The sequence below is a fragment of the Narcine bancroftii genome, chromosome 14 (genome assembly GCF_036971445.1).
Source record: "Narcine bancroftii isolate sNarBan1 chromosome 14, sNarBan1.hap1, whole genome shotgun sequence".
NCBI classification, from domain to species: Eukaryota; Metazoa; Chordata; class Chondrichthyes; order Torpediniformes; family Narcinidae; genus Narcine; species Narcine bancroftii.
In genome coordinates, this window is record NC_091482.1 from 19,647,345 (window position 1) to 19,663,214 (window position 15,870).

General features: G+C 40.2%; 1 protein-coding gene across 1 annotated transcript in view; it reads left to right on the top strand.

Annotated features, from left to right (window-relative positions):
- Positions 1 to 15,870, top strand: part of LOC138749173 (double C2-like domain-containing protein beta) — a 210,317-nt gene that overhangs the window by 117,083 nt on the left and 77,364 nt on the right. Inside the window, exon 4 of the mRNA XM_069910187.1 lies at positions 7,045 to 7,154. Coding sequence (XP_069766288.1) covers positions 7,045 to 7,154 — 110 coding nt within the window. The remainder of the gene's footprint in view (positions 1 to 7,044; positions 7,155 to 15,870) is intronic.

Here is a 15,870-nt window from a genome sequence, read left to right on the forward strand (position 1 = left end):
AAGAAAAAGAGGTTTAGGAGATATATGTGGAGAAAATATTTTACTCAGATAGTGGCAGAGCCTGAAACAGGCTGTAGCAGTGGAAGCTAATGCAATAGTAACATTTAAGAGAGTTCTAGCTAGACACATGAATATGTAAAGGATAGAGGGATATCTGTCTGGTGCAAGCAGCAGAGTTTTGCAGTAGAAGTCCGGAAATCCAGACTGCTCAGGGGTGGTCAGTCCAGAGATGTTAAGATTTTATGAATCCTCGGGCGGTACTTAACATTCAAATTTAAGGAGGAATAAAGAAGAGACGAGCAGATAAATTTTGAATAGTTTATCATTAGCCAAATACAATATGGTTCATTTATCAAAATGACCAGTTTTAAAGAAAAATAAAATCAGCACAAGAAAAAAAATAAACAACATTTTTTTCACTTACAAAAAAAGTGTGTAAAGCTTGAAATTGTTTTTAAAATGAACGTTGTAAAAGGAAAATACAGTATACAAATGAAAGAAGTGATCTCACACAACTTACTTATTTATTTTTAGTTTATTAATTAGACATTTTTATATAAAATACAAAGTTGAAAAAAAAATTCATTCATTTCCCCAACATCTGATTGTGGCTTGTGGTCATGTGTTGCCGCTGTGCATCTATGGCACTTGCGCACATAAAAGCTCATTAAATTTTAAAAGTTGGAGCGTTTTCGAAAAGTCCAGATTCTCGGGTGGTCCACATTCCTGGCCTGTGGAACTTTGGACTTCTACTGTAGTAGTTTGATTTGGACATCCTGTTGGGCACAGATACGTGGGCCAAATGGCTTGTACCTGTGTTCTATGTTCTAATGTGGCTGATCTGAATGTTATATATTTTTAACACTTCACACCTTTATGAATAGTCCTGTTTCAGTGCTCTAGGAGACAGCACCCCACGTGCACCAGGTGGTGTTGTGGCATTAGGCTCAGGAGCCTGACCTCTGGGCTTTCTACACGGAGGTTACATGTTCTCCCTGTGACTGCATGACTGGGTGCCCTGGTTTCATCCCAAATCCCTCATAATTAACTGGCTACTGTCAAATACCTGGTGGTGTGGGTAAATGGCAAAAAAAAGACAAAAGAAGGTTGACGAGATAGAATAAGATCTTTGGTTGCAAGGAAATGTGGCAAGGATGTTTCCCAAGGTAGGGGATTCTAGGACAAGAGGGCACAATGTCAGGATAAAACGGTGTCACTTTAAAATAGGGATGTGGAAAAATTTCTTTAGTCAGAGGGTTGTAAGTCTGTGGAACTTACTGCCAGAGGAGGTTGTTGAGAGTATTTAAGGCAGAGATTGACAGGTATTTGATTAGTCAGGGCATCAAGGGTTATAGGGAGAAAGCCGGGGAGTGGGGCTGACTGGGAGGATGGATCACCTCCTACTTAGAATGGCAGAGCAGACTCGATGGGCCGATGGGCCTACTGCTGCTCCTGTTATTTTGTGATCTTGTGAAATACAGAGGTGATGGATTTATCTGGGTCAGTATAGACCTGCAAGACTCATTACAGTAAGTGAATAATAAGCCAGAACTTAAGGTCCACATGGACAGTAACCTGACATTGGCAGTGAGAAAATAATCAAGAATAATACAAGAGGCATAAAATTGAAAATATATATGTTTATTAACAAAAAATTGTTTAGCTTGCTTATGAGTGTGAACAGTAAATTGTAATAAATTGGTTGCCATGAAATCTTGTTCCACTCAATTAACTGTAAATGCTATTTGTAATTGTTTGGAATTAAAATTTTTCTCTTTATTTTTTTCAATGTTATGCCTGTATGAGTATTCCACTGTGAAGTATAAATACGAGGCAATTTATAGCATCCCGTATTGCTATTGTGCTGGTACACTCAAGGCAACTTGAAGTGTTCTCCATTTGAATTTTCTTGAGATTGCAGGAGAGCTTTCGAACCCAACGTGTCTAGAATTCCAGTAAAGAAGTGGATGTTCCGATATCCAAGATATTTGGGACATCCACTTGGGCTGCAACTTCTTCAATTAATCAATGGAATTACCGCAGTGATTCTTCCCAACTAGCAAAGTGAAGATGATGTAGTTTGATGATGTAATACTGTGCACACACAGATGTGTTAAGCATCAGTATATGGGGGATGGATCTCAAGTCAAGTCACCTTTATTTATCATTCATACCATGCTCACGTGGTAAAGGTGAGATACCGTTTCTCCAGGACCATGGAGAAGTTAAACATTTTTTTTAAATTAAAATGTTAAGATGTATACAGTAACAGTCCATGGTACCCTATCCACATATGTTCAGATGGCTTGGGGGAGAAAGCTGATGCCTAATCTGGACGTGAAGGCCCGAGTGCTGCAGTACCTCCTACAAGACGGCAGAAGGGAGAACAGTTTACGTTAGGGGTGTGTGTTGCCTTTTGCCTGCATCGAGAGTTGTCAATGTCCTTCATGGTAGGAAGAGAGTCCCCAATGATCTTTTTCCGATGACTTTGCTGTCCTATTTTTGTGATTTCCTATCATATTTTAAATCTACTAGTATATTGCCTACAAAGCAAGATGTTTTGGTCAGTCCAAGCAGGTGCTATGCAAATGTTGTCTGAGGCCCAGGCATGCTTAATCAGGATAGATGCAGGCAGGTTATAAAACCAGCTCACATATACAGATGCTGTGCATTACATTGACGGATATTGATGCATGTGTTCTTCAGGCAATAGCAAAATGAGTGTTCTGCCTTAGCACTTCTTCCCTGCTGATCTTGTTGGAGTCAGTGATAAACATGGTGAAATGTTTCACCAGGACACTGCAACCATGGAAAAGCGATATCAGGATGACTGGAATCCATCAGTGCTGACAAAATACTGTTGAACACTGACAGGAGAGGCATCACATGCTGAGTACAAATGGAAATCAGTGGTAAAACAACTGCAGGTCATTTGAACTAACGCAATGTGACATCATTATTATGGAATTAAACATGCAAAATTCAATAAAAGTTCATTTAATGTTTCTCCACTTTCCCATTTGATACAACAAAGCTGAAATTATCTTTAGGTTCAGCTTTAAGTTGTCTATCATAATCCCCAATTTTCTTTCAGGACAGAAACCTTCTGGGGGGGAAAAAAAATTTGTTGATCAGTGGAAAATGTTACTGATAGTACTCTCAAGCAGCGCTTAGTCACCAATATCTTGCCAATATTTTGTTTGGACTCAATAGCCTCAGATGTCATCACAGCGTTGATCCAGAGGTGGAGCGAGAGTGAATGCCTATGACATCAAATGACATTTAACCAAATTTAGCATCAAGGAACCGTGGTAAACTGAAGTCGAGGTACTCTGATCATTGGAATAAAGCATTGGTTTCAAATGTTTTCTTTCCACTCACATATTACCTTAAGTAATTCCTATACTGTGATTAGTAAGAGATTACTTAAGGTGGTATGTGAGTGGAAAGAAAAAATTTGAAAACCACTGAAATAAAGCCTTCCATAAAGGAAGAGGTTGTGGTTATTGAGATCAATCATCTCAGCCAGAGGGCATGATTGAAGGAGTCACACAAATGGTTCACTGGGTCCAAATGCTGCTTTGTCAATGACCCTCCTTGCACCATAAGGTCAGAAGTGGTGATGTTTGCTGAGGAACTGCATCATGTTTGACTCCATTCAATATTCTCCAGCAATGTGCCGCAAGGGTTAGGCATGGGTTAACAAGTGTTATGTCATGTTCATATTACAAATGCCATCAGTGACATTCTCCAACGAGAAAGTGCCTAAACACCTGCCTTTATCATTCACTGATATTACCATTACAAGTGCCCATCAATATTCTAGAGGTCCTCACTGACAGTAGCCCAACTACACCAGCATACAGATCCAAACACTCTTCCCAGCTGAAGCGGCACTTCCAACACCATGTATTGCTTTCAATATTCACAATGTGGTCTCCTCTTCACTTGCAGAATCAGGTGATTGCTTTGTGGAGCGCCCCTGTTCTCTTCACACGAGTGATCGTAACCTTTTGGTTGCTTACCACTTTAACTCCCAGCCCACTTCCACTGGGACATTTCGGCTATGCTCCTATCATGCAAGCTTGAGGAACAACAGCTTGTCATCTGTCTGTGCATGTTGTACCTTCTGCTTTAATTGCTGTGTTCTCCAACTTCAGATAACTCGCTCTGTCTCCGTTATAGAGCTTTATTTTGCATATTCCGGTCTGCTAGTCATGCCTTGCGACCTTCCTATTAACTGCGTGTAACACCTCCAAAGAAATATAAACCGATTCAAACTAGCATTCTAATTGCGACATTAATGTTGTCTCATTCCATCAGAAATATTTCCGTTACTGAAAATGGAGTTGTTTTCTCTCTTACCCAGTTCTGATAATAGGTCAGAGGTGAAACATTAACTGTCTCTCTTCCGATTGATGCCAGCTGACCTGTCGAGTGGTTCCAACACTTTGAGATTTGTGAGGAATCTATTGGTGATCACTTTTTCCTGTTAATCCTGCTTTACCCTCTTTGTAGGCTACAATCATTGTGTTGAACTGTACAGACTGCAGATATTAAATTGTTTAAAGCTAAACCGCGAACAACATGTTGAACAATACTAATAATTCAAATTTATTTGCAACACACTTGTGGTTATGTTGATTCAGAGAGAGACATTAACTTCTGAGAAATGACAAATGCACCAAAGAGTTATGGTCATTTAATAATAAAATGCTCATAAATTGGATAAAACAGAGCTGAAAGAAAATCTGATTTGATTCCCTAAGTACTACATATTAACTTTTGGAGGAAAACCAGCATCTAAACCTTGCCCGGCGTATTATCTATTTTGTCAGTCACACTAGAAAGGACACGTGGCTCTGAGTGTAAATTGTGTCAGGAACCACACCTCCAATTATCTCCTTGGATTTTTATTGCACATATCGTTAATGTGAAAGAATTCTAGACAAGTTGTTCAAAGTAAATCTGTATGGAACTGTACACGCCTTGAAGCATGCAATCAATGATTCCTATAATGTGAGGAAATTTTGCATCTATTACATTTCTCATGGTTATAAAAAGGATTGTTTTAAAGAATACTGTCTGCTGATAGGGTGGGGTTTAACTGATTGCAAAATTAAAACTTGTGTGCTTCTAGAACCTGAAAACCTTTTTTTTTAAATCTGCAAAGTCACAACATTTTGATCCAAGTACTGTTGCTAAACTGATTAAAAGGTGCTACTCAAACTGAAACAGGAGAAATACGCGGGGTGGAGTGGGGTGGGAGGGGGGGGGGGGTTGACCCCACTGTTAGGGTGAATTATGATAGTAAGTGCCCTGTCCAAATTCCCAATAGCAGGACAAGTGGGAAAGGTACTCTTCCTTATAACCAAAGATTGTAAGTATCCAGAAGTAATAGTGCAATGAAAATAGCACGCAGAATTTTCTATCTTATTCATCTGTTGTTTTCCCCATTGTTGTTTTTGAATCCGTACTCTGAGAAATAGGTGGGCAGAGTTGCCAACTCAGATGGGGAAAAAAAACTTTGCCAAAAATCAATGCCATTTTCTTTTCTTTTGGTTTGGTGAACACTAAGTGTTGGAGACAGTCTGTGCGCCTAGGAATTTGGCACAGCTAGTGCAAAGCTTATACAGCGCCAGCAATCAGGACTAGGGTTCAAATCCCACACCCTCTGTAAGGAATTCGAACATTCTCCCGACGCCTGCATGAGTTTTCAGCAGGGGCTCCGGTTTCCTCCAACCGTTCAAAACATACTGGGGGTGTACATTAATTGGGTGTAAATTGGGCGGCACGGACTCGTGGGCTGAAATGGCATTTTACAGTGTTGTAAGTCTAAAATTTTAAAAAAGGGTGTCGCCATGGTATTTAAAAAGGTACTTGTCTGCAGCAATTGACACCTGTTACTTGCGCGAGTTAAAGAAGCTTTCCTCAGACGCATTTTCTTTCCCATATCTTACATTGCATTTTATTTGCAAAAGATCATTGTTTTCTGAAGGATTTGAAGCGATAAAAGTGATCCCTTTGTTCCTGGTTGGGGGGGCGGGGGGCAGGAAATGGGGAAGCAAGGATTGGATATCAGGCGGGGAGTTTCATGAGACAATGCTTGGTTTAAGAGCAAAGAGGTGCTCATGTATAATCTTAAGGCATTCATAAAATCCACTGATTCAAAGTGAGTGGGCATTACAAGAATGAGAGGAGAGAAAAAAAAATTGTGAGAAGTTGTAGAAGAGAGATCTACAGGCCACTGGCACTTCAGGTATTGAACTGGCTGCAGAAATTGGGGTGAACATCTATATATAGAGCAATTTCTGGCTGCGTTGGAGGCATGCATTTAGGTCATATTGCAAAATATACCTGGAAAAATGTAGTAAAATCCTCTTATCTCCCATGGTGTCGACAAGAAAGGATGCTGAATTTTGCCACCTTTCCTTCAATCTAGCTACAGTTATCTTGTAGTGCCCAGATATAGTTGTTCATCCAGCCACATCCTTACTTTCCAGACTGTTACTTCAATGCCAATGTGAACACAGATGTCCAGAATTTCCCTTCTTTATGATGCAAATCCAACACAGTGGAGAGATGAGGAGTGGATGAATCTTCTGTCTGCACCCTCTAAGAACCTGGAAAAGCATGTAGAGTTTGGGAGCAAGTACAATGATGTCCCTTCCATTGGGCAGCAGGATGATTTCAAATGCAATACCAGTTTGCAAGTTTCTGATAGTTCAGGGTTGATTGAGTGGAGCAAATGATGGAGTCTGTTTCTTAAAATTGTATTGTGGTGGGCTGGGAAGAAGGGTTGAGGGGTGGGGGAGATGCTTTGGGAAGGCCTGAGGAGAGCATCATCAAGAAAGTGAACTGTAGGATATTGGCCAGAGTACGACTGAACCAGCAAACTGATCTGTATTCCAAGTGCATTCTAATCATTATTATAAATTAAAAACATAGGATTTGTGAAAACCAGTGAAGTATTTGTGTAGATATCAGGTTCTGAAATGCATTGGAATACCCTCTAACATTAAGCAATTTGTATTCTGGTTCTAGGCGAACAAACTAAGGACAAAGACTTTACGAAATACTTTGAATCCCGTCTGGAACGAGACTCTCACATACTATGGAATCACTGATGAGGACATGGTGCGAAAGACATTAAGGTAACATTTAATATCTTGAAAACCCTGAGGCAATTTAATCTTTTCTGAAGAGCTGCTGAGGTTTAAGGAAAGAAATTACTAAGCAAGTTGAGAAAGAGGAATTAAACTAGCTGCTCAGAAGTAATTTCTTTATAAATAAAAATAAAATCACTTCTTGAATGACCAATCCAAAGCAAATATTTTGGAAGAAGTAAAAAAGAAAGACATGAAAGAAAAGCAGTTGATTTATTATTTGGATGTTCAGAAAGCATTGAGTTCCACGTGAAATAATAGTGTGTGGCAGCCTGCCACCATGGAGATCGAGCCGGCACATCACACGGTAATAAACAACAACATAACACACTGTAACACATCCCTTAACACAGCGAACCGGCATGGTTGAAAGCTGGAGCAGTACAAGTCCAGCAGCCCTAAAGTGGCACTGAACAAGCTGCCCGGCTAACAGATCAGTAAGTAACAGGCTGGGGAAGAAGGGTCTTCACATGCAAGAATGTTCCCGCCCGCTATTGTTATTCATGTGTTAGCTGGGCATCTTGGCCAGTGCCATTTTAGGGCTGCTGGTCTTGTACTGCTCCAGCTTTCAACCGCACCGGTTCGCTGTGTTAAGGGACGTGATACAGTGTGTTATGCTGCTGTTTAGTACTGGCTCGATGTCCGCGGTGGTGGGCTGCCACAGGTGATTAAAATGAAGAGGGGGGGTGAGATTGCACAGAAGTGAAGATAAATAAAAATGCTTTATAGATCGATGGATAAGACGACCTTCAGATAAGACAAGACCCCAATTTCAGTCAGAATTTCATGGTTGTAGCTCATATCAGGGGTATAAGATGACCCCCCCCCACCAATTTTTTAAATCAAATTATTACCAGCAAAACAAAAGAAATATGAAGCAAGTTTTAAGTTAAGTTTCTACTCCAATGGATGGTATGGAGGATGATTTATTGTGGGTCACTGATGACAAAGCGGAAGCCAACTCACCAAATTCAGACTGGGACCCATATAATGACAGTGTAAACAGTCAGAGTCCGGATGTGCTTGCCAAGTTCTTTGCCTCTGACAATAATTTTCAAGTATTATAAAAGTGTGATTTTTTTTTTTAATTCTTTTATTAGTTTAACACCATATTTAATTTACTGGTAGCTTAAAAATTTGTTATAGGGTGGGCTCTGGGTGGGTTATGGAACCAATCAAGTGCTCATTTTAAAGTCACTGTTTTTGCATCTGGCCGATAGGACGACCCCTTTTTTTTGGGGAGGGCTTATTTTCGGTGCTTCAAGTGTCGTCTTATCCACCAAAAGATACGGTAAACTTTCTGATGTTAAGATGCGGTGAACACCAGGGACAACTATTGGAGCCAGTTATTGCCTCCCTCAATAAATTGATTGAATAATTGGAGGAACTCTGCGGAAGGAGACGGCCAATGTGAAATTGTGAGATGTGGTTGTCAAGAGGAGGTGGGCAACAAAAAAAAAAGCGATGACAGCTTTAGTTTTCAGAGGTTCATACATTGAAGGTACGCCATTTAGCAAACGGCAACATTATTTTTCCAAGTTGAGGAAGTCAAATCCATTCTTCATGTGTTCACTGACGCCTGTAGCTGAAGTGAAATAGTTGATTGTTTGAAGCTGTCTGTCACTTTGCCGAAGCGGTTAGTTCAGTCATTTTAGCTTGAGAATTCACATATGTTGAGAGAGATTTTAGTAGCTGGTTCTGTGGTGATCAAAAATAAGCCAGGAAATATGCCATTCCAGACCATTGCCAAATAAGATTTCCTGGTGACCTTAAAGTGAAGAGGACATTGAATGAAAGAAAAACTATGAAAGCAATGGTAGATGACGATTATTTCCACAGGGTAATACGAGAAGGGTTTTCATTTAAAATGGTAACTGAATGTAAAACGTTAGGAGAAATTAGGAGAATACCATAACAGACAATTGATGCAAACAGCATGTGCATTTAATGGGAAAATGTTGAAGGATGCTGCATTAGTGTTGAGTGATGAGGCATCAGTTAAGTTTAATAGAAAACAAAAATGCCAGTATATTAGAGTCCAATTGAATGGCATGTCTGCCAAGAGAAAAAATGAATGCAAAGTAAACTTTTCTTGCACTAATACAGTAGTCCCCCCTTATCCACACGAGATATGTTCCAAGACCCCCAGATGATGCCTGAAACCACAGATAGTACTGAACCCTATACTGTATATACTATGTTTTCTCTTGTACTGGTACTCCCCGACGTACATCCATGTTCAGTTCTGGATGACAGGCGTAACTCAGTATGATGGGGAATTGCACTATCTGTAATTCTGAAGAGTAAAATGATTGATTTCCTTCCATTCTCTATCTCTGAATCTTCACATTCTCTCTGTTGCTGCAGACCCTGAGCATCCTGCCAACTCTACTGGCCTCTTTTTTTTTAAATCTGTCTGACCATTAGAATATTGAGCAACAGAAACAGAAAAAACAGGATACAAAGAGTTAAAATACAGTGAAATATCTCAACATGACGGCTACCAAGGCCAACATGGCGGTCACCAAAGCCAGCTCTCGCGAGAGATCGGATACCAGCCATCATGGTGGCCACCAAGGCTGGCTCTCACGAGAGGTTGGACATCAGCCATCATGGTGGCCACCAAGGCTGGCTCTCACGAGAGGTTGGGCATCAGCCATCATGATGGCCACCAAGGCCGGCTCTCACAAGAGGTTGGACACCAGGCAACATGGCGGCCACCATAGATAGGCCAATTTTCACTGTAATCACACAAGTTTTATATTTTTTCTTTATTTAAAAAAATTTTGGACGTATGTGTGGCTGTGGACGTAAGTCACAGAGGTTCAAGTCAGGGAGTACCTGTAAATATGTGCCTATGATAAATTTTAATTTATAAATTAAGCATAATAAGAGATTCACAACAATAACTAATAATAAAAAAGAACAATTAAAACAGTATTAAAAAAGGTTACTTAAACACAAGGACTGCGACAGTCGATCTGATATCCGAGATGGATACTAAGTGACTGATGGGCAGGTAGCGTATACAGTGTGGATACGCTGGACAAAGGGATGATTCACTACCTGGGTGGGACAGCACAAGATTTCATCACGCTACTCAAATCGCGCACAATTTGAAGTTCATGAATTTCTGGTATTTTCCATTTAATATTTCCAGACAGCAGTTGATCATGGGTAACTGAAATTGCAGAAAGTGAATAAGGGGGGCCACTGTATTGTTAAATCAAAATTCATATTTATTTAATTAAAAAAATTATTAAAGAGCTATTTGAAAAATGAAAGGATACTAGGAATGAGCATGGCATGGTACCTATAGGACAATGCAAGCATACTTATCTCATATTAGTAGCCTGGTTAAGAAGTAACAGTACTTCATAAACCACAGCTTTAATAAAAACACACAGGGAATGTGGAGAAGGTGGGGTGGATAGGAAAGGGAAAAAGGACAGCTGATTTATTTCTCTGTCTTCATTATGGGTATTGATTGGGATGGTGGCCTTGCAGCTAATTAACAAAGCATATCAAAGATCTTTCATTGTTGCAACAATGGATTTGCCAGATGAGTTGAAGCAAGTCCCTTCAGGAACAAATAGAGCAATTCCTTGAATTCATTAAGCCCACTATATGAATGCTGTCCTGATCGCATTAATGACCCCATTGGGACACACTGAAGGTAACCAACAGATTTTTGGAATCCCTCACACAAATAGAAATACTTTGTTCTATTTCTTTTAATCTTTCCTCCACTCCCAAGTGATTTTCTTTACTTCGAATTCAATGGGTCAAACATGTTTTGGAATTCAGACAATCCATAATTGCAGAAGGGTTATGGATAACAATAACTGAGAGGCTTGATTTGTCCTGTATTGTTCACCAACTACAGACTTCAAAGATGATCAAAAACTTTGAAGCAAGCTTAGCTCTCTTTATAGATTTCCAATTTATTGTCCGAGTACATACATGACATCACATACAACCCTGACATACAGTTTTCCTGCAGGCAGAATTACCACTTATTGGTAGTGAAAAAATACCATATATGGTGTATACAAGTAAACAAATAAACAACTATAAACAGATAATTAATGTAAGCAAACTGCAATACAGAGAGAATTAAAGTGCACAAGGAAGAGTCCTTAAATGAGTCTCTGATTAAGTTTGTCATTGAGGAGTCTGATGGTTGAGGGGAAGCAGCTACTCCTGAACCTGGTGGTGTGAGTCCTGTGGCACCTATACCTCTTGTGGCAGCAGCGAGAACAGATCGTGTGCTGGGTGGTGAGGGTCTTTGGTGATTGCCACTGCCCTCTGATGGCAGCATTCCTTACAGATATTCTTGATAGTGGGGAGGGTTTTGCCTTTGATGTCCTGGGCTGTGACCGCTACCTTTTGAAGGGCTTTACGCTCAGGGCTATTGGTGTCCCCATACCAGACTGCGATGCAGTAGTCTGCACACTTTATACCACACATCTATAGAAATTTGCCAGGGTTTCTGATGTCACATCAAACCTCCACAAACTCCTGAGGAAGTAGAGGAGCTGAAGTGTTTTCTTCACAAGGCCATTAGTGTGTTGAGTCCAGGAAAGAACCTCTGAGAGAGTGACTCCCAAGAACTTAAATTTGCTCACCTTTTCCATCTCTGATTTCCCCCAATTATGACTGGATTGTACACCTCTGGATTTCCCTTCTTGCAGTAAACAATCAGCTCCTTAGTTTTGGTGACATTGAGTGCAAAGTTTTTGATGGTGCACCGTTCAGCCAAGTTTTCAGTCTCCCTCCTGTATGCTCACTCATCACCTTTCTATATACAATCCACTACCATGGGTATCAAATTTGTCGATGGTGTTATTGTTGTACCGAGCCACACAGTCATAGATGTAAAGTGAATAGAGCTGGGGGCTAAGAACGCAGCCCTCCGGTGCTCCGATACTGATGAAGATTATGGAGATGTTCTTACCAATCCTCTCTGATTGTGGCCTTAGTGCTATAGGTTGATAGTCATTATGGCAAGTTACTGCCCTATTTGGCACTGGTATGATTGACACCTGTTTGAAATAGGTGGTTGCCTTGCCCTGCTGGAGTGAGATATTGAAGATATCCCTGAATACATTGGTAGGTTGGTCAGCACAGATTTTTAATACTTGGCCAGGAACTCTATCCAGGCTGGATGCTTTCTTCAGATTCACTCTCCTGAAGGCAACACGCATGGTCATCCTCCGATACGGACAGGGTGGGATCGTCAAGGGATGTGGGGGTGCTGTCATCAGATACCTGCACTAAGGAAGCAATGAATCACAAACAACTATGGAGCCAAATGTCCCAAACATTATGGTGCCCTGAAATGAGGGGACGAGGTACAAAAAGTGCTGTAATTTCTACATGATCAAACCAAAATGTATACAAATAACCTTGAATAAACTCTGGAATGTGCACTTCCATTGCCCGTGAATTTTTTTGATAACAAATTTAAAACCATGGAATACAGAGGCAAATAAAGGAAAAAAGGTGTCTTGGTCCCAAGCATCATGGAAGGCACTCTATTTGATTGTTTCCAGAGAGGTAGTCTGGGGAGAAAGACCTGCAAGTACAAAACATTTTCAAAGAATGTCTGTATTTTTTTGCAGGCATAGAACTTCCATTTAAATGAATGATCTAACTTTGTAATATCTGGGCCAACCCATCAATAATTTTTAAATGCTTCCACTTGTCTATCTTTAAGTTTCTCCTTTTCCAGAGAAGGAGATTCCAAACTGTGAATTGTTCCCAGCAACCTTTCAATTTTGGTTGAAGAGTTCTTTGCACATTTGCTGTTATTTCTGTGTCCTTTTCTCTTATGCTAGGGAGACTGGAAATGTGTGTGAGTGGCCTGATCGGTTTCACATGACTTTGCTACTTTCGAATTCTGTACTCCTGGAAATGTCCCAGTGCTCTGTTTACATTTTGTTATTGTTTCTGCTGACCTCGGACAGCTACCAGAGGGATCGCTTCATTGTCTTGGAAATAGTTACAATTCAGTTGTCACCCATGAGAACCTTTGCTAAGGAGCTGAGCCAAGGAATGAGCTCATTTTATAATGAGGAAACGTTTTCAAGATTAAAAGGATGGATGTTTGAAGTATACAAGCTCCTGATTTTTTTTAAACTGAGTGTGACAGACTGCAAATCTTTCATAGCAAAACTTTTCGCAGCTCACAGACAGAAAGGCACCGTTAAATGTTGACTGTAAACAGAGTAATGCTCTGGAAGAAGGCAAGAGAACAATAGTGGTTATTCAAGAGAAACAGATAGACACTACAAAGAGTCATGTGAGTGGGGCTTACAGATAGTCATGTGATTGGGACACTTGAAGAGGCCGGATTGAGCCACCAGAGATCTACAAGACACAAAGGTGAGGTGACTTTGTGTAAAATGGACAATTTTACTTCTCCTTGTCAGGAGAAGTATTGACCCACCTTGTCCATTGTAATGGTCATTTTGATTAACCTACATCTGGGTAAAGGAAGCAGGAGCATTCCTACATTTGGATCATGACCATTCTGATGGTCACTTCATTTGACCTTTGCCTGGGTTTTAGAAGCATTCTGGAAGTCACATGCTTCATTTTCTCTGCACAAGGAAGGGGGGAGTTGTGTCAGTCATTCGCATGAAAAGACATTGCTCTGGAAGCAACATAACAAGGATTTCGTGAATTTCCAGCAGTCTGATCACACAGCCTCTTACCTCCTTCGTGATTACTTCTGTACAACAGTTTAAAAGTCTGAGTTTCCATACAGGATTTGTAAGACTGAACTTTGAAATGACTTTCCAAAATTGTGCCTAAGCTGCAATGGTTTGGGTATTAGATACACACGCAGATGCGCGCACTCACTTATTCCTGCATAGATGGGTTTGTTATTATATTATTAATAGTTAAAATAACACTGTCTTGGTGAATTTCTATTGCTGCTGGTCTGTGACATAACAGAAGGAAGCTCACAGAGAAGAATTCAGGTCGTGGTTTCCACCATCATCATTTTACATATCAAAGAAATTGCTCTTTAAGTTTTCCAACAACAAGATGCAGATTTGGAATATATCTGATGCATTATGAAGTTACATTTTCCATTTGTTGAATTTAATTTTTTTTATCTCAATCAAATTCTGAAGGAATTGTGCTTCTGGTGCCATTAATCAACCTTGGTATTGAGATGATGCCATAAAATGGGTGTAGTATTATTCCCTGCCCTGACTCTCTGCTCAGACTTCTTCACAAGAGAAGCCATGACTGATTACCGTGGGATTTCTGATTCTCCTCTCCCCAGACGGTGATGATCATGAACATGATGGAAAACAGCAGACTTAACAAATCAGGATCTAGGAGACTCAGACGGGTGGTGGCTCTATTACTGTCCCTTGCTTCTTTATATATAACTATTCTCTACCATCTATTGAAAAAGGATGCTCTTGAAGTCTTGTGCATGGATAAATGTGGATGACTTTAAGCTTCCTGAAGGAAATTTTACTCTTCAATTCCTATCCTTGTTCTAATCTAAAATGTTATGTTGAGAAATAGAACTCTTGGAAAGCTGTGTGGATGACTAGCACTCCCTGATTAGAGCCTGAGACATGGTTCATGGCCAATATCAAGACCTGCACATTCACAGAATTGATGCCAAAATGTTATTTAGATTAGAAATCCAACTACCATGTGGAGCTTTGGCGGCGATGCCTACATTCACTATGAATCAAACTGAAAATATTTCAAACTCATTTGACATAAGATCCTTATAGTTCATGGACTGAGGAATGTTTCTATCCATCAGGGTGAAAAGCAAGTGTGCCCTCTCCACTTCCTACAATTCTAATTAAGCAGTGTTTTTTTTATTGAACAGTTCAGTAGTTGACAGGTCCAACTTGAAAATCGAGGTAATTAGTGCAGAACGTACAGCAGAGAAAAAAATACTCGCTATGTTTTGGCTCATTTTGGCACCTCGATGAGAGAGAACAATAAGTAGGGGATTTGCTTAAGATTATTGTTTTCCACTTTCAGTGCCTGATTAACAGTGATGCGGCAGCAGAGTTAAGAATAATTCATATCCCATCTGCCTGAATAGGATTAAGGAGTCCTCTGCATTTTCTTTGTGCACATAGATCATGTACTAAGTTCTACTGTACTTTAAGACACATGCCATTATTGTGCTTGATTAATTTGGGCTGCTGCGTCTCAACTGATGGCTTGCTGACTGCAAACTTCAATTTTCAAATTCAAGTTTATTGTCATGTAATTGTACAAGTACAGCCTGACAAAACAGCCTATCTCCGGATCACAGTACACATACACTCACAGTATACTCAACACATAAACAACATAGACACATAGCGATCCAAAATAAATATATATAAAAATAATTTATGGATTTCTAGGATTGCTCAACAATCTTGCCATTGAGGGAAGAAGCTGTTTCCCAGCCTGGTAGTCCTGGATTTTAAGCTTGTGTACTTCTTCCTTGTAGGTGGTGTCTCAAAGGTACTGTGGGCTGGATGGTAAGGGTCCTCAATGATTCTGTGAGCCCTCTTTACCGCTCCCTGCAGGTATTGATGATAGAGGGAAGGTGGACTCCAGCAATTTTAAATCGGTCTCGGTACTGCCCTCCGATCTGATGCTTTGCAACGACCATCCCACACTATGATGCAGCCAGCCAGGACATTCTTTATTGCACTCCAGT